We start from the raw sequence: 23,139 nt of genomic DNA on the forward strand, positions 1-23,139 counted from the left end.
AAAATATTAGAGGACTTCCTCCCTGCGTGTGGAAGCACCATGGAAGAACTACATTTCCCTTACTGCTATGGTGTGTTTTTGTAGTACGTGGCGGAGCGAACACAGCCAAGAGCAGGAAGCGCTATTCACTAACTGGAAAATTCACAATAGTTTCTACCCTCACTGCATGCAGGGTTACGAAACTCACTGTATCTTTATTGATGCGCAAGACAAATCAAGAAAGACTATTTTGACTTTGTTCTTGCACTGACAGCTGTCTCAACAGAGATATGGAGCATATCCGAACGCCCAAGGTAAGCGTTTAACTGTGGTAATGCAATTGGTGATGTGATTAGCTCTAGTCTAGCTGGATAAGTAAGTTACAATTTCCAACCCCAACCAAGACATTTCGTGACAGTCTTTGCTTTGATCTTGCTAAGTAAGGTTGAATTAGCGTAGTTAATTGCCATTTAGTGATATCCTTAAAATAAGGCTAGGCTAGCCGTTACTGTACTAGTTAGAGCTACTAGTTACTAACACTGTTAGTGGTTAACAGACAGCGCTGCAAAACTAGGTGTTGTTTTTGTTAACTGACCGACAGGATTGAATAGATCTTTAATGTTTGTCAAAAATACCCTGGCTGTTGTTTTTAATGGCGGCAGGTTATTTAGCTAACGTTGTCTAAATGGGACAGATAGCTAGCTAATGTTAGCTAGATAGCATTCCATGATCTCAGATAGGCCGCTTGTCTTGAATAATTTGGCTTCGGCTTCGTCAGTGCCAGTGTGACCAGTCGACATGTAAACAATTAGACAAATATGTAGGCTACTCTTGATTGGTAATACATTTAGTTTGACAGATCACAAGACATCAATGCTACAAATAAAACAAGGATGGTGCGGTTTTCCCTTGAAAGACGTTTGTCGTTGGGCAAGCGAGTCTTGACATCTTGTTTTAGTTTTTTGTTGCTAAGGGCAGTAACGCCGTAATTGCATTAACAAACGGTTTCATCGGTATCATGTGTGTTTTGATTGATGAGTCTAGTTGTGGACCTCCAGGGGTGTGTCTGCACCTCAGGGGTGTGTCTGTCTGCACCTCGGGGGGGGGGGGGGGGTGTCTGAACCTCGGGGGTGTGTCTGCGCCTCAGTCCCGTATTGGGAATAAACAGGTCAGGACTCAACAGTCAGAGTCAGACAGGGAGTCAGATAGCTGAGCGGTTAGGGAATCGGGCTAGTAATCAGAAGGTTGCCGGTTCGATTCCCCACCATGCAAAATGACGTTGTGTCCTTGGGCAAGGCACTTCACCCTACTTGCCTCGGGGGGAATGTCCCTGTACTTACTGTAAGTCGCTCTGGATAAGAGCGTTCTGCTAAATGACTAAATGTAAATGTAAACACAAAACTGTCCTGTCGCTGGTCGGCTAGTGCCTAGCTGGTTGGCTACTAGAGGTTGTAGTTATGTGACAGTAGTTATTGTAACCTTCATATTTAAGTTGTCATAGTGAGGCTGAGGTCACTGAACGACAAGGTGAAAAAATCTGCTTTGAATATATTGTTTTTGGGAGTTGCTGTGAAAAGCATTGTGCTCAGTTCCAGAAGCTTTTGTGAAGCTCTCTAGCTGAGTCCACCAGAGACGACCATGCTCTCCTCACAGCTAGACTGGCTGATTGACAGTTTTCAAAGATGCTCAGATAGCAAACAAGTTTTGTGTGTGTGTGTGTAGGTGGAGCAGGTGCGTCTGTTGGATCGCTTCAGCAGCAGGAGCAGCAGTGGGACGCTGCACCTCACAGCCACTCACCTGATCTACGTAGAGAGCACTGCAGCCGGGGCCCAGGAGATCTGGGTGAGACCTGCACCCTCTCCTCCCTCACCCCTCCTTCACGCACCCTCTCCTCCCTCACCCCTCCCTCACTCGTCCCTCACATGGAGAGAGGAGCTCTTTCTCTTCTCAGTCATGGAGCCACATGAAGGCGATGACCGTAGAAGAGAACCAGGAGATAGTGTCAGTGTGTGTGTATACAGGCCTGAACAAAGTCTGTGTGTTTTGAGGAAGTAGGCCAGACCTAAGTAGCCTTTGAATGTGTGTGTGTGTTGTCTGTCTGGGTTTAGAGAGGATTACTGTTAAAACTCTGTGGGAACCAGGTTAGCCCTGCCCTCCATGGAAACCTAAGCAACACATGGTTGGCGTTGCCTCGGAAACAGGATGGCAGTTCCAGGTGAGACAGAGAGAGGAGGATGTCTAGCATGCTGTTGTCTGAGTAGAGACAGGGGAGAGAGATCAGAGAGGGAAACAGAGAGGGAAAGAAAGAGAAAACAAAACTGCTGCCTCACTTCCTGTCCTCTTCCTTCCTTATCTACTGCACAGCCAGTGTGGTGTGTGTGTGAGCAGGGGTTCATCTGGACACAGTGTGTAACTGGGAGAGAGTGTTTAAAGTCAAGCAGGTTGTTGTGACTCATAAACTATTGAACAGGGGATCAGATCCTGTCTGAGTCATGGCTTGTGAGATCAGCATTTAAAAAGCTGTGTGTGTGTGCGCCTGTTTGTGTGTGAGTGGGGGCATGGAGTGTTCTGCAAGTCATTATCTATTCAGATTAATGCGCATGTTAATAACTTCCCAGGGTTGGAGCAGACCAGTGGAGTGTGCTGATTGGCTGTGGGCCTTCCCCCAAATCTGCATTTAGGAGATTGTTACAAACTGTGACAAAACAATGTGAAATTTGACTCTGTACTTGTTAGAAGTGACCTTACTGAGCGGTGTGTCCCTGTGTCAGATCCTGCACCACCACATCGCCTCGGTGGAGAAGCTCTCCCTCACCACCAGTGGCTGCCCCCTGCTCATCTACTGTCGGAACTTCAGGGTGGTGCACTTTGTGGTCCAGAGAGAGAGAGACTGCCACGATATCTACAGCTCACTGCTCCAGCTTCTGAGGCCAGGTGTGTGGGTGTGGGTAATGTGGTAGTGTGTGTGGGCATTGTGTGTTGTGTACATAGCATGTGTGGACCGAGACAGGGAACATTCAAGGATGCCCCACTAAACTCCCCCCCCCCCCCCCCCCCCAGGCTCCTATGAGGAGCTGTATGCCTTCTCCTACAACCCCCAGCAGAACGACCAGCAGAGGGAGGAGGGCTGGCAGCTCATAGGTCTGGGGGCTGAGTTCGAGAGGATGGGCGTACCCTGCGACCAATGGCAGCTCACTGACGTCAACAGAGACTACAAGGTGGGCGGGACAGTGTGGAGGGGCATCCAATAGGAATCTAGCCTGAATATATAAGGTGTGGGTGCAGCTCAGTGGTAGAAGTTGACCAAGTTGTATCATAGTCTTGATCAAAATCTCTTTGATTGAGAGGAAATTCAAAATGACAGCCAGTGACATGGACATAAATCCACTTAGAGGCTAAATGTCGCTAATCTTACCATCCTCCGTAATGCTGTTCGTTATCCAGAGCTCCCGTCTGGATCCAAGCTCTGTAAGGAGGGTCCTCCCTGGATCCATCAGGTGGAGTCAGGTGGCTGAGCGGTTAGGGAACCGGGCTAGTAATCTGAAGGTTGCCAGTTCGATTCCCGGCCATGTCAAATGACGTTGTGTCCTTGTGCAAGGCACTTCACCCTACCTGGCTCGGGGGGGAATGTCCCTGTACTTACTGTAAGTCGCTCTGGATAAGAGCGTCTGCTAAATGACAAAAAAAAGAAAAATAATCCATCAGATGATCTGATGTACATCCAGCTGGGCTCCTGTCTCAGAGTGGATCAGTTCCCCAGGTTACAGCAAGCAGCTGTACCAATATACAAGGATGGAAAATGGTCAAAAATCTAAACTATTTGTTTGTGTGCGTGTGTGTGTGTGTAAGGTGTGTGAGACCTACCCTAAGGACCTGTATGTTCCCATCACGGCCAGCAAGCCCATCATCGTAGGCAGCTCCAAGTTCAGGAGTAAAGGACGCTTCCCAGTTCTGACCTACTTCTACCAAGAGAAGAAGGTACACACACACACGTGCACACACACACACAAACACACACCCCAGCTGTAGTGAGGTGCTGTCTGGATAAGTGTGCTCTGTGCTCGTGTGCTCCCCCTGCAGGCAGCTGTGTGTCGTTGCAGCCAGCCCCTCTCTGGGTTCAGCGCTCGATGCCTGGAGGATGAGAGCATGCTGCAGGCCATCAGCAGGGCCAATCACAACAGCCGCTTTGTCTATGTCATGGATACCAGGCCCAAGGTGAGGCCACGCCCCCCGGAGATAAGCCCCACCCACCTGGGCTTAAAGTGACGGTTGTATTGAGAAACTTAGATGACACTCCATTTCTTGAACAGTCGGTTGTCAATAATTCCCCCCCCTCCTCCCTCCCCCCCAGCTGAACGCACTGGCTAACAGAGCTGCAGGGAAGGGTTATGAGAACGAGGACAACTATTCCAACATCCGCTTTCAGTTTGTGGGAATAGAGAACATCCACGTGATGAGAGGCAGCCTGCAGAAGATGCTGGAAGGTGTATACACAGACACACACACACACACACACACACACAGACACACACACAGACATACACTCACACTCCACGTTACATACGCCCAGTCACACTCCCTCCTTTAAACATCCCTCCCCTGCCCCTCCAGTGGTGGGAACGCGCTCCCTGTCAGAGAGTGACTTCCTGCTGGGGCTGGAGAACTGTGGCTGGCTGCGTCACGTCAAAGCTGTGCTCGACGCCGCCATCTTCCTCACCAAGGTAGGACTTCATCTCTCTCTGTCCCTGCATCTCCCTCTCTGCCTTTTATTTCTGTAGTGTAATTTCTTCTACCTGTAATAACAATTACATTCTGTCTCTTTTTTTCTCTCCGTCTCCCTCCTTTTCTCCCTCTCCTGTCTCTCCCTCCTCTCTCTCCTGTCTCCCTCCTCTCTCTCCTGTCTCCCTCCTCTCTCTCCTGTCTCCCTCCTCTCTCTCCTGTCTCCCTCCTCTCCCTCCTGTCTCCCTCCTCTCTCTCCTGTCTCCCTCCTCTCTCTCCTGTCTCCCTCCTCTCCCTCCTGTCTCCCTCCTCTCCCTCCTGTCTCCCCAGGCGGTGACGGTGGAGGGGGCCAGTGTGCTGGTTCACTGCTCAGACGGCTGGGATCGCACCGCTCAGGTGTGCTCCCTGGGGGCGCTGCTCATGGACCCCTACTACCGAACCATCAAGGGCTTCATGGTACGCCCCGGTCCCTCCCGAACCCCAGGGCCGCTTGGTACAGTCCTTCTGGCTCTGAGGAGCAGGGATGTAGCTCAGTGGTTAGAGCATTTGACTGTAGATTAAGAGATTGCAGGTTCAAATACCCCCTGTATATTGCTTTGGGTAGAAGCGTCTGCTACATGAGTACATTGTTGATACTTGTGGATGAGGCAGCTGTCTTGTGGTCTGCAGGTGCTCATTGAGAAGGACTGGATCTCGTTTGGACACAAGTTTGCAGACAGGTGGGACTTCTTGTTCCTGGGTGGGACTGAGACGTTAAAGCACCCAACAGTTTACAGCTTCCTGGGAGTCCTTGCACCACTTACCCCCTCTCTCCCCCCTCTCTCCCCCGTCTCTCCCCCCTCTCTCCCCCCTCTCTCCCCCCTCTCTCCCCCCTCTCCCTCCCCGTCTCTCCCCCCTCTCCCTCCCCGTCTCTCCCCCTCTCCCTCCCCGTCTCTCCCCCGTCTCTCCCCCCTCTCCCTCCCCGTCTCTCCCCCCTCTCCCTCCCCGTCTCTCCCCCGTCTCTCCCCCGTCTCTCCCCCCTCTCCCTCCCCGTCTCTCCCCCCTCTCCCTCCCCGTCTCTCCCCCGTCTCCCTCCCCGTCTCTCCTCCGTCTCTCCCCCGTCTCTCCCCCGTCTCCCTCCCCGTCTCTCCCCCGTCTCTCCCCCCTCTCCCTCCCCGTCTCTCCCCCCTCTCTCCCCCGTCTCTCCCCCCTCTCTCCCCCGTCTCTCCCCCCTCTCTCCCCCCTCTCCCTCCCCGTCTCTCCCCCGTCTCTCCCCCGTCTCTCCACCCTCTCCCTCCCCGTCTCTCCCCCGTCTCTCCCCCCTCTCCCTCCCCGTCTCTCCCCCCTCTCCCTCCCCGTCTCTCCCCCCTCTCCCTCCCCGTCTCTCCCCCGTCTCTCCCCCCTCTCCCTCCCCGTCTCTCCCCCGTCTCTCCCCCCTCTCCCTCCCCCCTCTCCCTCCCCGTCTCTCCCCCCTCTCCCTCCCCGTCTCTCCCCCCTCTCCCTCCCCGTCTCTCCCCCCTCTCCCTCCCCGTCTCTCCCCCCTCTCCCTCCCCGTCTCTCCCCCCTCTCTCCCCCCTCTCCCTCCCCGTCTCTCCCCCCTCTCTCCCAGGTGTGACCAGCTGGATGGAGATCCCAAGGAGGTGTCTCCTGTCTTCACACAGTTCCTGGAGTGTGTGTGGCATCTCACAGAGCAGTTCCCTCAGGTAAGGTTGTGTGTGTGTGTGTGTGTAGATGCTGCTTTTTACTGCTGAAGATGATAATGCCGTGTGTGTCCCAAGGCATTTGAGTTCAGTGAGTGGCTCCTGCTGCAGATCCACGAGCATGTTCACTCCTGCCAGTACGGAAACTTCCTGGGCAACAACCAGAGACAGAGAGAGGAGCTGCAGTGAGTAACATACACACACACACACACACACACACTTATACACACACAGACACACCTGGATGCAGACACACACTCATGGGTAATGTGTGTGCAGGCTGAGGGACAGAACTCACTCTCTCTGGGCGTTCCTGCTGGGCGAGCAACACAACTACAGGAACCCTGCCTACAGCCCCGCCCACGCCCTGGCCCACCCGGTCCTAGAGCCCTCTACATTACCCTACCACTTCAAGTATGTCTCCTCTTGTGTAATTTTTTTTCTCTCCCCTGATGTCCTGACTAAATGTTTCTGATTCCCTGTGTGTTTCTGCATGTGTGTGTGTGTGTGTTTATCAGGTTCTGGAGGAACATGTACCTCCAGTTTGACCGCTCCATGCACCCTCGCCAGTCTGTGCTGAAGAACGTCCTGACTCTGAAAGAGAACAACAAGCAGCTGGAGAACACCCTGCAGTCTCTGGAGGACGTACGCCCCTCTTTCTCTCCCTCTCTGTGTCTCTCCCTCTCTCCCTCTGTGTCTCTCTCTCTCTGTGTCTCTCTCTCTCTGTGTCTCTCTCTCTCTGTCTCTCCCTCTCTCCCTCCCTCTCTGTGTCTCTCTCTCTCTGTGTCTCTCCCTCTCTCCCTCCCTCTCTGTGTCTCTCTCCCTCTCTCTCTGTGTCTCTCCCTCTCTGTGTCTCTCCCTCTCTGTGTCTCTCTCTCCCTCTCTCTCTGTGTATCTCTCCCTCTCTCTCTGTGTCTCTCTCTCTCTCTGACCTGTCTCTCTCTTTCTCTCTCTCTGTCTGACCTGTCTCTCTTTCTCTGACCTCTCTCTGTTTCTCTCTCTCTGTACATTTGTCTGTGAATATCTGTCTCTGTGTCTCTCTCTGTAATTAATCCTGTGTTTCTCTCTCTCTCCCTCGTCCATCTAGAGGCTACAGCAGCTGGGGGTGACCCTCCCCCCCGCGCCCCCTTCCAGGGGCCACCAGCGCTCTGCCCCCCTCCCCCCCCGCCCCCGCTCCCTCATCCTGGGGGCCCCCCTCAGCCGCAAGGAGGCGCAGAGGCGGCTGGAGGAGCAGCAGGGGGAGGAGGTGGGGGAGGAGGCCACGGAGGGGGAGGAGTGCAGTGACACAGAGAGGACAGTAGAGGGCAGCAGCGCTACAGAGCGCAAGCAGAGCTATGGAGAGCTGGAGGGGACATACCAGGAGGCCAAGGCTGAGCCTGCTGTGGTCAGCCTGGAGTTTGGAGTGGCACGCATGACCTGCTGAGGCATTCTGGGATACCTGGAGGGAGAGCGGGACTGTTGGCTGGGGTGGGTGGGTGGGTGTGTGTGTGTGTGTGTTTGTTGGCTGACACCATGTTCCCTTGGTAACAGATGGGATGAAGGTGTACTGTCTGTAAATCTCTCTGGAATGAAACGGCATTGACTGCACTCGGAAAGCTTGTTTTTTTTATGAATGTTAAAAAACGAAAGAATTAATGAAGATGATGATAAAAATAAAGAATCCAAACTATGAGGAGTTTGAGGTGAGTGTTGAGGTGAATCTGTGAATCTTTGTCTAACATGGAGCCTTTAGTCCTGAGATTAAACTGTTGTTTTGACAAAATCATTTTAATGGTGATGTTTGGGCATCATAAGCCTGACATATCCTCTGAGGGCTGGATCAGAGTAATCTGACCCTTCACTAATGCTGAAATCCAATTTTGCTGTGTCATGTCCAACATAAAAATCAAAACAGGATTTACAACAAAAATAATCTTTCCTTACTGAGTTTTAAGCTAAAATGTTTATCAAGACAAACCCCAGAAACGGTCTGTCTTTTTCCATAGAATTTTAATGCAGATCATCTCAACTATAATACTTTATCAATCAGATAATCTGATTTGTATTGATCAGATAATCCTATTGGTCATCTCTTATGGAGGGAGGGAGGGTGTGTGTGTGGGGGGGGTTAAGGGTTATATTATTGCGCATTGGGCTTGGTAGGAAGACATGGACATGGTTTTGGGACTATACTGTTGCTACGCTGGTATGCAGCATTACATACTGGCTCAATCTGACTAAGGCTGGATCTGGACAGAATTACACTGTACACATACTGATCACTGCACACACACACACACACAAGTTGTCAGAAATATTAATCTATCAAGCATTGCACAGTCAGTCGGTGAACAAGTTTAAGAAAGCTTTATTGCTTGCGGCCGGCCCACAAGGAGACAAAAACATCACGCCATTGTGCTACAAAGTTTGTCTGGTTCACAAGTCTTCAGGTAAGACCATTTATTGGTGAGAAGCCTCCTCCCCTGCATATCAGCTGTCAATATGATCGATCCCAGAGACAGAGTGCGCGTGCACGTGGAAACTTACAGAGTTCTCCGACCCTAGGCTTGACCATATGATTCACTCAACACAGATAAGGTTTATTGCACCTCTAGTATGATAATGGTCAGCCTAGGTTAGTTTGTTTACGTAAGCCTAGTGTCATCTATAGGTCATGTGGGGAGAGGGTTCTCTGCTGACAAAGGAATGCTAGCACCAGTATTTTCAGAATATAACCTTACATTCTAAATTTCTCCGACACAAGTACAGTGTACTATTGAGTGTTTAAGTGTTTAGTATGCATGTGTGGGGTATACTCTGTACTGTGTGTGTATGTGTATTCTGTCGTGCATCCACTGCTCCTTCTCTAGTCTGGAACATGGGAAGAAGAGGTCCTAAATTCTTCAGGACTCACACACGCACACACACACTGCTGACATTAAAGATGCGACCATGTGAATTCTCTCGCTCTCTCTCTACACCTGACTGGTGCACTTTAGTCAACATTAAACATTAACGTGACTTTTACACAAACACGAGTGCTCTAAAGCACTGAATCATTCAGATCTGGTTTACACACCATGCTGATATAACACACCACTCAGGACAAAACACACACACGCACACACACACACACACTTTAGGGTACTAGGGCCTGTCAGTGCCAGTCCTTCTCTTGCTCTCGACACAAACAAGCATTCATTGAACAAGCTCAATGATAGATACATAAAGATTATAGAAAGAGTAAATATTCACACAATCCCCGTTGTTCTCCCTCCCTTACAGAGCTTGTCTCTGTGAAGCCCTCTAAATGTCGCGTTTAGTGTCTGTAAGGCTTCTCTCTTGGGAGTGGGAGAGAAATAGAGAGAAAGGGAGAAGTGAGAGAGATGCTAAATAGAAGCCCTGTCCAGAGATGGGAGGCATTCTTGTGTGTGTGTGGGAGTGTGTGTGTGTGGGAGTGTGTGTGTGTGGGAGTGTGTGTGTGTGTGGGAGTGTGTGTGTGGGGGAGTGTGTGTGTGTGGGAGTGTGTGTGTGTGTGTGGGAGTGTGTGTGTGTGGGAGTGTGTGTGTGTGGGAGTGTGTGTGTGTGTGTGGGAGTGTGTGTGTGTGGGAGTGTGTGTGTGTGGGAGTGTGTGTGTGTGGGAGTGTGTGTGTGTGGGAGTGTGTGTGTGTGGGAGTGTGTGTGTGTGGGAGTGTGTATGTTGATCAGTACCCAGTCCCAGATGCAGAAGACACCTCTCACATGTGAGTAGGGCAGGTGAGGTCAGGGCAGGTGAGGTCAGGGCAGGTGAGGTCAGGGCAGGTGAGGTCAGGGCAGGTGAGGTCAGGGCAGGTGAGGTCAGACCTCAGAGAGCATCAGGAGATTCTCTCCACACTGGGGGGCCTTCTGGTGTGGGTGTGTGTGTGTTGATAGCCCTGGGCATGTGAAAGCAGACATTGTTTAATAGCAATGAGGTGGAAAAAGATGGGTCAGAAGAGGAGGGGAGGAGGGGTGGGGAGAGGAGGGGAGAGGAGAAAATAGGTTGAAAGTAGATATAGGAGGGTGGGGGTGTGTGTGTAAGTGGGTCAGGGTGGTAAGTCAGGGTGCTAAGAAAGAGGGGGTGCAGAGACAGAACAGCTTCAACATTGAGACAGTAGGAGAGCAGACTAACTCAGTAGATAACTCATTGGATAACTCAGTAGACTAACTCAGTCGATAACTCAGTCGATAACTCAGTCGATAACTCAGTAGATAACTCATTGGATAACTCAGTAGATAACTCAGTCGATAACTCAGTAGATAACTCAGTAGATAACTCAGTCGATAACTCAGTCGATAACTCAGTAGATAACTCATTGGATAACTCAGTCGATAACTCAGTCGATAACTCAGTCGATAACTCAGTCGATAACTCAGTAGACTAACTCAGTCGATAACTCAGTCGATAACTCAGTAGACTAACTCAGTCGATAACTCAGTCGATAACTCAGTCGATAACTCAGTAGACTAACTCAGTAGATAACTCAGTAGATAACTCAGTAGACTAACTCAGTAGACTAACTCAGTCGATAACTCAGTAGACTAACTCAGTAGATAACTCAGTAGATAACTCAGTATGAACACATGAGGAGAGTAGACGTCCTTAGCAGACTAGCTCAGAAAAGTGGCAGTTTGTCGTCATGTCCCAGATCTCCAGATGGGTGTCAACTGCAGGGCATATGGCAGCCGAGGTCTGAGCCACGCTCTACTGTCCTGTGGGTTGGTGTGTGCGTGTTCAACATGTTAACACTAAAATATTTAGCTCAATCTATATCCTGCTTTATCCCCTTCATAGCCTTCATCAGCAGATCTAACCCCCTCCCTCTTTACATGGACGTAACACACTACTAAGTATTTTCATTAGAGAGATTTGCAAGGCTTAGTTTTGTTTACTTGAAACTTCTAGATGTGTGCATGCTCACACCAACACACTCTGCTAAAGAGGGCTGCATCCATCCACCTCCTCATGAATCTGTAAAGTCAGGCAGCTGCTGAGGCCTTAACAACAACACACTGAGAATCTCCTTTGAACACACTTGTGAGCTCTTTCTCTCACACACACCCACACAGACAGAGAGGTGCGCAAACAGGCGCTCTCTCTCTCCCTCTCTGTCTCTCTCTCCCCCTCTGTCTCTCTCTCCCTCTCTCTCTCTCTCCCTTTCTGTCTCTCTCGGGACCCACAGTGCTGAGGGGGAGGCGGGGGAGGGGGAGAGGAGGGAGAGGGGGTGGAGAGGAGAGGGGTGGGGGGTGGAGAGGAGGGGGGTGGGGCGGGGCATGGGTTCCCTGCCAACACGGACGAAAGCTGCTTAGCCCTCCCAGTTGCCATGGCTACTGTCAGGAGCAGCAGCAGGCGTGTGTGTGTGTGTGTGTGTGAAAGAGAGAGAGAGAAGCGAGAGAGAAAGAGGGAGGGAGGGAACACCAACAGACGAGCTTCAGTCTAAACCCGAGCAGGAGAGAGAGCAGCCAACCGCAGCAGGAGAGAGAGAGATAAAGAGAGAGAGAGAGAGGGAGGACGGAGAGAGAGAGACAGAGGGAGGACGGAGAGAGAGAGAGACAGAGGGAGGACGGAGAGAGAGAGACAGAGGGAGGACGGAGAGAGAGAGAGGGATGGAGGTGCAGTCGGAGTGTGTTGAGCCGGTCGCCTCGCCTGCAGAGCCCCAGCCCTCTGGGAAGATCAACAAAGCAGCCTTCAAGCTGTTCGGGAAGCGACGCTCTGGGTCGGGAATGGCCGGCTTCTTCTCCTTCAGGAACAAAGGGGCGAACGGGAACTCAGTGAACGGGAATACTGCAGCGGACCTCGTTAGAAGCAAAACGCACGACGGGCTAACGAGCGAGAGAGGGGAGGAGCCGGGGAGCCAGGAGGCTGGGCCGGTGAGGTCACTCAGCAAATCGCTGAGCTTCTTCTCTCTGCTCCGACGAGGAAGTGGGCGGACCAATGACAGCGGAGGATTCAGTAGGAGGGGGAGGGGCTTGAAGGGCTTCTTCAGCAGCATCCGATGGAGGAGGAAGGACCGGGCGCTGGAAGGAGGGGTGGAGGTGGCGGAGGGGAGGGAGGCGAGGGAGGGTGACATCATCGTTCCGGAGGAGGTGAAGGATGTCACCCTCACCCTCGAACCTCTGCCACACCCACCCCAGGAGGATCATGGGAGCTCGGAGGCGGAGCCAAACTCCCCCGAGACGGAAACTGCTGCCAGCGTCACTGCGACGCCCACGCACCACGTCTCCATGGCAGTGGCCGCGTCGGACTCCCCCTACACTCCTGAACCCTCCCCCCTCAGGGACCCCCTCCACCCCAAACCGTCCTCGCCCCCCCTGGACCCCCCCTCGGAGCCGTCGGTGGACCGGCTGTGCTCGCTGCTCTTCACAGACGTCACTTCCCTTAAGAGCTTCGATTCGCTGACGGGCTGCGGTGACATCATAGCGGACGCAGAGGAGGAGGGGGGTGGCAATGGAGGCAGCGCAAGCAGCAGCAGCAGTGGAGGGGGGAGTGGAGGAGGAGCAGGGGGAGGAGCAGGGAGAGGAGGACGAGGAGGAGGAGGGGGGAGAGCTGGGGTTACATCCATGGTCCGTGGCTCTCCGGTCAAAGCCCCCCTCTCTCACCACCCCAGCCTCCCCGCCGGCCCCAGCCCGGCCCCCCTCCCCTCCCGGGCGCGGCCCCCTGCCCAGCAGCCGTCCGGCAGCAGTGTGGTGGCCTACATGGGCGCCGGGGAGGAGATGGCTAGCCCAGATGGGGTGGACGACGCAGACATGCAGGGGCTCTGGCACATGCTGCCCTCCACCGGAGACAACTCCCCCGCACTGCCCCGGCCACACCCCACCCCCGGCTCCACCCACCCCCCTCGCCCCACCACCTCCAACCCCCCAAACCTGCACCCCGCGCCCACCCGGAGCGTGGAGCGCAGGCCCCCCCAGGTGAAGGCTCTGGGCCTCAGCAGGATCCCTGTGGTGGGGGCGAAGCCCTCCCTCCCTCACGCCCGTCTCCCTGGCTCGCCCAATGAGAAGGAGGCCCTCAGCGACGAGGGCTACTGGGACACGCCCACGGCAACGCCCTCAGCCACGCCCGACGACGGAGGGTTGCTAAGGAATCAAAGGATCGCCCTGACACGTGACAGCTGCTCTGGCGACCAACTCTACGACCTCTACAACGACCCGGAAGAGGAAGCGGAGAGGTCGGGGGAGGAAGAGGATCTGACCAGTACTCCTTCTCCATCCGCCGGCGATCCCCTCTCACAGACATCCCCTCCTTCATCCTCCTCCTCTTCCTCGTTCCGCTCTATGAAAGGCAGCGTCAGCCTCCCAAGGGAATCCAAGATCCCAGTCAGCCTCAAGCAGAACACACCCCCACACTCCACCAGCCAATCAGCTCTCTCCTCCGTCCTGGAGGCCAGTCCCCCTCCACCAAAGACCCAGGCTCCACCCCCTGCACGCACCAGGATACCGGTTTCTAAGGTGCCTGTCCGTCGCTCCGGAAATCAGCCTGGAAACGCCACTAGAGGAACTGCTCACAGGAAGTAACTATTCCTGACTTCCTGTTAATGACCAAGGTGGACTTTGGTGTTGTGGACAAAGAGCTTGTTTAAGATATAACCAATAACTCGTCTAATTAAAATGATAAATTATTTTTTATTCTAAAAGCTCTTCTTCTTTGGTCTTGACTAAAATGTTTTCCTCGCTAGTTTGGGAAAGTCATGAAGAAACTCCACAAGGTTCAGGGTGCAGAGGAGGAGGATCTTACGGAAGTCTTCTCTTGACAATCAGCCATGGACTGTGACTTCAGCCATGGACTGTGACTTCAGCCATGGACTGTGACTTCAGCCATGGACTGTGACTTCAGACAAATCACCCAGAAATGTCCCTGGAAGAGGCCTGGGGCGACCACAACAGACAAATACAAAATGGAGGGTTTAGACCAAGGTTTAGATGATGATTAGACTAAGGTGTAGACCAAGGTTTAGACCAAGGTTTAGATGATGATTAGACTAAGGTGTAGACCAAGGTTTAGACCAAGGTTTAGACGATGTTTAGACTAAGGTTGAGACACCTCCACACAGACTTTCTCTCTACGCAAGAAACGATCTGAGCACCTTTTTTTGATTCTCAAAAACATTGAATTTAACATGAAGCCACTTTGTTAACCCACAAGGGCCTAATCTAATTAAAAGGGTTTGAGTTTGTCATCCCATTTAATCTGTAACAAATTACCTCCTAATAATCCTCATCTGATGGAGTCTGTCTAATCTGGACACCTGCTTGAACAACAAACCTCCAACTAAGCAAAAACACTACTTATCAAACCAGCACCGCAACGCTTCTCTGGGATTTACATCACAACACCCAAGGATATGGAAACGTATTTACACTATTTACACACCTGCAAGACTGAGGGAAGATGGAAGCATCCATTACCGGACACATGTGCGCGCGCATACACACACACACACTGTAGCTGCATGCACTGCACGCCACATGACACAAAGATCAGGGAACACACACACACCTTCAATTTGGGGACTTTTCGAAGCAACACTGAATGATTCCTGTTTTCTATTGAATAACCTTATTCCACACTGCAGTTTTTCATACTTGTTTTTATAGTATGATTCTTACTGAATGACACCTCACGGGATCCTGACTGTGAATACACCATGTTTTAGTTCCTCTTCCTGTTTGTTAGTTTATCTTGCTGTTTGATAGTTGCCCTTCCTGTTCGTTAATTCCTCTTCCTATTTGTTAGTTCCTCTTCCTATTTGTTAGTTCCTCTCCCTGTTGGTTAGTTCCTCTTCCTGTTTGATATGTCCTCTTCCTGTTTGTTAGTTCCTCTTCCTGTTTGTTAGTTCCTCTTCCTGTTTGATAGTTTCTCTTCCTGTTTGACAGTTCCTCTCCCTGGCGGTTAGTTTCCCTTCCTGTTTGTTAGTTTCTCCAGTCAACACTGTCTGAGTGTGTCTGTTTGGGGAGGAGGGGTGAGGATGGCCCAGGTCAGTCCGTCATGACACCGTGGTATGTGTACTGTACCTGGTCTGGTATTTGTGATCTAAGTAGGTTTGAACTGGTTTGTAGCACAGCCGTCCTGCAGTGCAACGCCACAGTAGATACGTGTTCTGATCCTAGGTGTGTTGTTAGATGACTACCGGCTGAATGGGATTGTTTGTGGTCACACGAGGATGTTCAAGTCTGACTTTAGAAACCCCAATGGAACAAGAGTATACTTAAATCTAATTCAAATGTGTTAAATAAGAGCTTAATACATTTTCATTATCTTTGTTTTTCTATTGGAAGTGTACTTAACATATACATATTTTGTATTTTCACACACATACTGACAACTTTACTATATGTAAGTATGTTTGTACTCATACTTTAAAAGTATCATTTTAGTATACTGTTCTTTCGTTTGGGATCCCAGATTTGGATTGGTAAACAAGATGGTGACGAAGGACATTTGTTTATTTCTCCAGTTGTCCATCGATCCTGGGGTTGATAATGAGGTTGATGGGGTTGAGGTTCATAATGAGGTTGATGGGGTTGAGGTTCATAATGAGGTTGATGGGGTTGAGGTTCAGGTTGTGAACATGGGAGCAATAAATTCTGTTTGCTTGTTTTCACTTCCCCACTCCTGCTACAGGAGCTGAAAAGCTCTCTTGTTTTTCCTTGTCTTGGCAGTTTCTATTTCTCTGTTTTGATGGTGTGATCTTTGTTGCTTTTTCCTGTTTTCATATTTAATGAATTAAACACTGTCTATGCGCTGACGGAAAGGGTTGTGCCTGTTTGTGTCACGCACGCACACACACACACACACACACACATTGCATTTGAGGGCAGACTTGTGGTAACGTGATGCAGCTTTGTGGCTTAGTTGCCCCTGCCAACCCCCCCCCCCACGCTGACACACAAAAACACAGTGCTCTCAGTCTGCCTGCCTCCCCCTCTCTCATGGTCACGTCCCCAAGGAGGGAGGCAGGGGGAGAGAGGGGGAGGGAGGCAAGGGTGGATGCGTTTGTTAATCAGCTGTGGCAGGGTTTTGATGTTTGTCATCTTAAGAGTCCTTGTCTGAGATGTGGTTGCTTGTTTTCCCAGAGCACAGGAAGTGAGGTCTGGTGTGTTAGTCATCATGATAGCGCAGGTGGAGGGAGTCTGTTGGCCACAAGGAGAGAGTGATGTGGCTCCTTCAGTTAGTCAGACACCAGTCTGTTGATGCCAGGGTGTCCCTCGCATGCTAGATAAAGCGTGTTTGATCGTGTGTGATTGTGTGTGTGTATGTGTATGTATGCTCGTGAGCATGTGTAAGGGAGGGGGATTTGGTGCAGTGCGAATCCCCTTTGTAATGGTGCAGCAAATCCCCCCCCCCCGCTCTTTTTCTTCCCTTCTTCCTTCCCTCCTTCCCTCCTCTCGCTCAACTCCTCCCTCCCTCCTCTCTCTCCCCTCCTCCCTCCCTCCCACCTTCCATCCTCCCTCCCTTCTCCCCAACAGTGTGTGGTTTATGTAAAAGCCTTACGTAAGAGCAGGACGCCATGACCAGATCTCAGCTGCTGCTGGTGACACAGAGAAGGCCGAGTCTGGCTGCACCTCTGGGGTTCTGTATGTCTGGTTCTGTGTGTCTGACGTTCTGTATGTCTGGTTCTGTGTGTCTGAGGTTCTGTATGTCTGGTTCTGTGTGTCTGGGGTTCTGTATGTCTGGTTCTGTGTGTCTGACGTTCTGTATGTCTGGTTCTTTGTGTCTGAGGTTCTGTATGTCTGGATCTGTGTCTGAGGTTCTGTGTGTCTGGTTCTGTATGTCTGAGGTTCTGTGTGTCTGGTTCTGTATGTCTGGTTCTGTGTGTCTGGTTCTGTATGTCTGAGGTTCTGTGTGTCTGAGGTTCTGTGTGTCTGGTTATGTGTGTCTGGTTCTCTGAGGTGATGAGTTCCTCTCTCTTCACTTAATCTTCAAGAGAACCTGGTTTAGAAAGTCGTACTTGAGTTAGTCTCAGTGTGTATGTGTGCATAACTTTGTGTAAATGCATTTAGGGTGGTGTATATATTTATATATAACCATTTATGTGTAAAGTGTGTGTGTACTGTGAGATTGTGAGTGTGTGTGATGGTGTGTGTATATACATGTATTAGTGTCTCTAACTGTACATGTGTAGATGTGTGATTTTGAGTGTGTGTTTTTGCATGTGTGTGTGAGAACCCCGAGCTTAAGCAGAAGCTGTACCCCACATTTCACACGCCTCTCAGCAGACGTTCCCATGGCAACCCCACTAGGTCACCCAATGAGAGGATGGGGCTGGGCAGGATGGGGGGGTGGGGGTGGGGGGGGGCGTGACGATGACACAGTGAGTGAGAGACCTGATTGGAGTCAGACTGCTGCAGTGAAACACACGCACACACACTCACTCACACTTGAATACACACACTTACACTCACAGTAAACACACACTACATACACAGACACACAGTCACTCATTTACTCACGTATAGTTAGTGTACATACATTTAGATGCAAAGTGATCAAACGTGAAGGCTGAGAGGGGGTGTTCACTCTCATCATCCTCTCCTGCTGTACACGGTCCCTGTCCTGTTAGGCCCCCTCTGATCACCTGAAACATGGCGCTGAACATGCATGAGCTGGGTGGTGGAGGGTGGGTGGTGGTGCAGGAGAGAGCTAGGGTTACAAGGGCACCCGTACCCCAGAGTCTTCTGCATCACTAACCCCACGGGCCCTGTGTCTCTAAACCCTTCCATCGTCCTCATCATGTCCTGATATATATTTAAGGAGAGAGGCCATGTGTGTTTGTGTGTGTGTGTGTGGGGGGGGGGCTTGTGTGTGTTTATGAGCTTTCAGGAGGAAGAGGAGGGATTCTGTGTGTGAGGATGACATAAGAATCTCTTAACATGCTGGTGGTTTGTTCCATGAAACCATGTCAATAATGAATCCTTGTAAGAAGCCTAGCATGAATCTGTTGAGGGAAGTTCCTACCTATAGCTCCAGGCAGTGACAGACTCCCAGCAGCAACTTTTTCATCACTGTCTGGTCAACACCGCCCCCTGCTGGTACCACCTCCACCTGCAGGCTCTATGGATTTATAAAACACTATGTTATGGCCTATGTGTACACTATATTATCTCGGTATTTATATACTCCTAGTGCAGTGCCCATATCCGTGATGCAGCCGGTAATTAAAATATCGGTTAGTTGATTAAATGTTAGCTTAATTGGAGCACGTATGTGTTCATTGTTTTGGTTTGTGCACGTTCGAATAACGCAGCCAGAGTTTCTGCATCAGTAGACGCATTAATTCACTAAAATTACACAATTCAGTTATCTATTGTGAAAATGCATTATCCACTAAATTTTGTCTTGCTGCTAATTAGCTAGCCAGCATTCCGTCCATAAAAAAGCTAATTCGTCATGCAGGCAGTCAGCCCTGTTCATACGACAACGTGCTTATGAGTGGCTATGCCCATGTATTTTTCCATTTAAATGTTGTCCAGCAAATACGTGTTTTAGCAATACATCAAATCCCTGCAGTCTATGTAAACTATAGTGAGTTGTTTGTTTGGCCTACAGCACCATAATTACTCACTTGTTTTGCTCATTTGCTTCCGGGGGTGTAGACTAGGATATGGTGGCCTTTTTGCTTGAAGCTGTCTTTCTGAAGCTACACAGTCAGGTTGTCTTCAATGAGTTTGTCACAGAAAGCTGGACACTTTTTGCGAATTTTGTTATCTCCAATGTGAACCTTTCATCTGGGCAGTACTGTAGGTTATGAACCTTTCATCTGAGCAGTACTGTAGGTTATGAACCTTTCATCTGAGCAGTGGGCTACACGGCGTTTCAACATCATAGTGTCGCGTGGGAATGTTTGGATTACCGGTTTGCGCGGGAAATTATGGAAGCGCCCATAGAGGACAAATACACAAAATTGAATCAGATTAACAATGCAAGATCTGCTCTGTAAACATTTTTCGAACCTTGATTTTTTGCATCTGATTTTTTTTACAATGAAATAAATTCATATTTCCTTTGAGTATTTTACGTGATCAGGTGTTCATGATCCGCGAAAAGTGCTGTTTTAAATCGTTCAAGTGGACTGATTCCCTCCTCGCTTGTGTGAAGGGTTAGGGAGTTTCAACAGGGAGAATACAGCATGTGTTTGATACAGCATCATGGAGGGTGTGGAAAACCAAATATCCTGACATTATCACTTGACAAAAAAAGTTGTAACTAAGTTACTGAATGAAGTTATATTTGAAAAGCAAACATGAATGTTCAGGCCAAACAGGCTCTGGTTCTTTTCCGTAATTCCACAGCATCGTTATTGATGGTATGCTGCCATCTAGTGGTCGCCAAAGGTATTGGGAGCGATACTGACTTCTTTGTTGGCAAGAGTGCAATCCAACTTTGTGAGGTCGATCACCGCCCCCTGCTGTTCAGGAGTGTGAGACCTGTGGCCTGCATAATGAAGAAATAAGGTATTCAGTAAGTTAAGGCTTTTATTCAAAGCAACATGCAGGGGGGATTTGAGCCTATGACATTTACATTTAGTCATTTAACAGACGCTCTTATCCAGAGCGACTTACAGTAAGTACAGAGACATTCAGGCAAGTAGGGTGAAGTTCCTTGCCCAAGGACACAATGTCAATTGGCACAGCCGGGAATCGAACTGGCAACCTTCTGGTTAATAGCCTGCTTCCCTCACCGCTCAGCCACCTGACTCCCTATGACCTTTTGATATGAAGTCAAATGGGCAATCACTGAGTGTAACCATCCTATTTAATGTCCTCAGTGCCTGTGAACACATACGTGCTCCTGCTGTAACACAGACTAGTACTCCACTACAGTTTCCTGCACAGCCGACTAATATGAGGGCTCTGGAAGGAAACACAGGATTTTTGCTGTTGTGTTTCCACAGTCAGCCACTAGGGGGAGCGGCGTCCACCCTTCCTGTTACAACATTAAGATATTTGCATGTCATTTGTTAATTGTGTCAAAGACATGCTAAACCAACAAGGACATGTTATCCAGAAGGCTTGAGTTGGTTAAGAGACCAGGGTTACTGGCAGAAGCACATTATAATGAATGAGTGGAAGGCATCGTTTGGGGCTGGTGTTGCATGTATACAGAAATATTTGTTTTTAACTGCTTTTAATCAAATAACCATCACAGTGAGTTAGGAGAAAGTCCTTGACTGATTCAGCATGGTCCTCATTGTTTGAACAGAACAGTGTTCATGCATGCATGATTAATTTAGTTTGATCCAGTTAAGTAGATGCAGTTGGGATTGATTACCTTCCTCGTGGTGCTTTAAGGGACTTTGACAAACAACAACCGCTCCACAAACTCTGTCAACATAAGTAGAGGATGAACTGCCTGTAAACAACAACATAAGTAGAGAATTAACTGCCTGTAAACAACAACATAAGTAGAGAATGAACTTCCTGTAAACAACAACATAAGTAGAGAATGAACTGCCTGTAAACAACAACATAAGTAGAGAATGAACTGCCTGTAAACAACAACATAAGTAGAGAATGAACTGCCTGTAAACAACAACATAAGTAGAGAATGAACTGCCTGTAAACAACAACATAAGTAGAGAATGAACTGCCTGTAAACAACAACATAAGTAGAGAATGAACTGCCTGTAAACAACAACATAAGTAGAGAATGAACTGCCTGTAAACAACAACATAAGTAGAGAATGAACTGCCTGTAAACAACAACATAAGTAGAGAATGAACTGCCTGTAAACAACAACATAAGTAGAGAATGAACTGCCTGTAAACAACAACATAAGTAGAGAATGAACTGCCTGTAAACAACAACATAAGTAGAGAATGAACTGCCTGTAAACAACAACATAAGTAGAGAATGAACTGCCTGTAAACAACAACATAAGTAGAGAATGAACTGCCTGTAAACAACAACATAAGTAGAGAATGAACTGCCTGTAAACAACAACATAAGTAGAGAATGAACTGCCTGTAAACAACAACATAAGTAGAGAATGAACTGCCTGTAAACAACAACATAAGTAGAGAATGAACTGCCTGTAAACAACAACATAAGTAGAGAATGAACTGCCTGTAAACAACAACATAAGTAGAGAATGAACTGCCTGTAAACAACAACATAAGTAGAGAATGAACTGCCTGTAAACAACAACATAAGTAGAGAATGAACTGCCTGTAAACAACAACATAAGTAGAGAATGAACTGCCTGTAAACAACAACATAAGTAGAGAATGAACTGCCTGTAAACAACAACATAAGTAGAGAATGAACTGCCTGTAAACAACAACATAAGTAGAGAATGAACTGCCTGTAAACAACAACATAAGTAGAGAATGAACTGCCTGTAAACAACAACATAAGTAGAGAATGAACTGCCTGTAAACAACAACATAAGTAGAGAATGAACTGCCTGTAAACAACAACATAAGTAGAGAATGAACTGCCTGTAAACAACAACATAAGTAGAGAATGAACTGCCTGTAAACAACATCCCCAGATCAAGTCCATGACAGTGACGGTTCTGTGTCCTGATGATGATTTCTAACTCTCCAGTAGCGGTGGTTTGGTATGACTTGTTAGGATTTATTATAAAATAATATGATTTATAAAATGATGTATAATTTAACATAAACTAAATTGTTGTATTAAGATACATCAGATTTTAAATAGGCTGTTTGTTGGTTTTTCCCATTATAACAGCAGTAAAACTATATACTTTTTTTTACCAACTCTTATTTCTGCATAATCCTTATAACTGATATAACTGCATAATCCTTATAACTAATTATAATTATATATAGTTATATGGCACTTTTATATCTGGTCCTACTGTTTATGCTGTTTTTGGTATTTTCCCTTTTTTCCAGTATTTTTACTTAACATTTAATTTTTTTTGAATCCTACTGTGTGGCTGTTACTGTATATGACTTTGTCTTTTTCCTGTTCGGAAGCATAAATAATCATTTTAATCTTTAGATGAAATATATCATTTAGAGAGGATAGCAGCATATATACACATTGTAGAGTAAATGAGGACGCAACAGTAACAACCTATTTTCATCCCGATATATAAATATATAAATATATATATTTGAATTAAACACAAAAAGAAGCAAAGCCAACATTGGCATAATGAGGAAGTTTGTGTCTTTGTGCATCATCATCTGTTAGGGTCCAAACACACTCACACACACACACACACACACACACACACAGACACACACACACTCCCACACACACTCACACACGCAGACAGACACACACACACACACACACACACACACACACACACACACACACACACACACACACACACACTCACTCACACAGACACACAAACACACTCACTCACACACACACACACACACACACACACACACACACACACACACACACACACACACACACGCAGACAGACACACACACACACACTCACACACTCACACTCACACACACAGACCCCGTCTGCGTGTGTGTCTCCTGCATGAGGTGTATCATGTTCATGTCTCACAGGTCTATTAAGTGAATTTAGGGACAGAAATGGTGATCCATTTGTCTCTTGTAGTTACAGTTGAAGCCGTTATGAGCAAGAGAGGGTTCCCAAAGGTTAGGGTTAGCCCCAAAAAGACAAGAATAAAAAATAAAAAAAGAAGATTTTTGCAACAGATGAAAAAGTCACAAATGGAGAGATAAATATATATTTTTTTATTGTATTACTAATGTGATCAGTGGATAGTTTTCACTGCTGTTGTACATAAATAATAATTTTAT

At 48.6% G+C, this 23,139-nt stretch overlaps 2 protein-coding genes across 3 annotated transcripts; both read left to right on the forward strand.

Annotated features, from left to right (window-relative positions):
- Window positions 1–103: 103 nt before the first annotated feature.
- On the forward strand, window positions 104–8,058 carry mtmr6 (myotubularin related protein 6). 2 transcript variants are annotated; one of them, XM_067251384.1, is made up of 15 exons: window positions 104–293; window positions 1,702–1,821; window positions 2,751–2,913; window positions 3,040–3,197; window positions 3,829–3,957; window positions 4,060–4,194; window positions 4,331–4,463; window positions 4,591–4,700; window positions 5,029–5,154; window positions 5,368–5,417; window positions 6,287–6,380; window positions 6,456–6,562; window positions 6,657–6,791; window positions 6,896–7,022; window positions 7,465–8,058. In XM_067251384.1, exons 1-15 carry the CDS (start codon window positions 270–272, stop codon window positions 7,798–7,800), a joined length of 1,947 nt encoding a protein of 648 aa, XP_067107485.1. In that variant the 5' UTR covers window positions 104–269; the 3' UTR covers window positions 7,801–8,058. The 2 variants fall into 2 exon arrangements, with proteins under 2 accessions (XP_067107485.1, XP_067107486.1); XM_067251385.1 differs by lacking the exon at window positions 1,702–1,821.
- A 3,923-nt stretch (window positions 8,059–11,981) lies between these two features.
- Window positions 11,982–13,889, forward strand: amer2 (APC membrane recruitment protein 2). Its single transcript, XM_067252167.1, has one exon. It carries the CDS (start codon window positions 11,982–11,984, stop codon window positions 13,887–13,889), a length of 1,908 nt encoding a protein of 635 aa, XP_067108268.1.
- The last annotated feature ends 9,250 nt before the right edge of the window (window positions 13,890–23,139 follow it).

This window comes from Osmerus mordax, chromosome 15 (genome assembly GCF_038355195.1).
Source record: "Osmerus mordax isolate fOsmMor3 chromosome 15, fOsmMor3.pri, whole genome shotgun sequence".
NCBI classification, from domain to species: domain Eukaryota; kingdom Metazoa; phylum Chordata; class Actinopteri; order Osmeriformes; family Osmeridae; genus Osmerus; species Osmerus mordax.

What these genes read in the sequence shown, in the direction of transcription:
- amer2 (XM_067252167.1), top strand. Translation starts at nt 11,982, where the DNA reads ATGGAGGTGCAGTCGGAGTGTGTTGAGCCGGTCGCCTCGCCTGCAGAG.
- mtmr6 (XM_067251384.1), top strand. Translation starts at nt 270, where the DNA reads ATGGAGCATATCCGAACGCCCAAG. An exon ending in TCATGGATACCAGGCCCAAG is followed by an intron (nt 4,195 to 4,330) that starts GTGAGGCCACGC and finishes CCTCCCCCCCAG; the next exon opens with CTGAACGCACTGGCTAACAG. An exon ending in TCACAGAGCAGTTCCCTCAG is followed by an intron (nt 6,381 to 6,455) that starts GTAAGGTTGTGT and finishes GTGTGTCCCAAG; the next exon opens with GCATTTGAGTTCAGTGAGTG.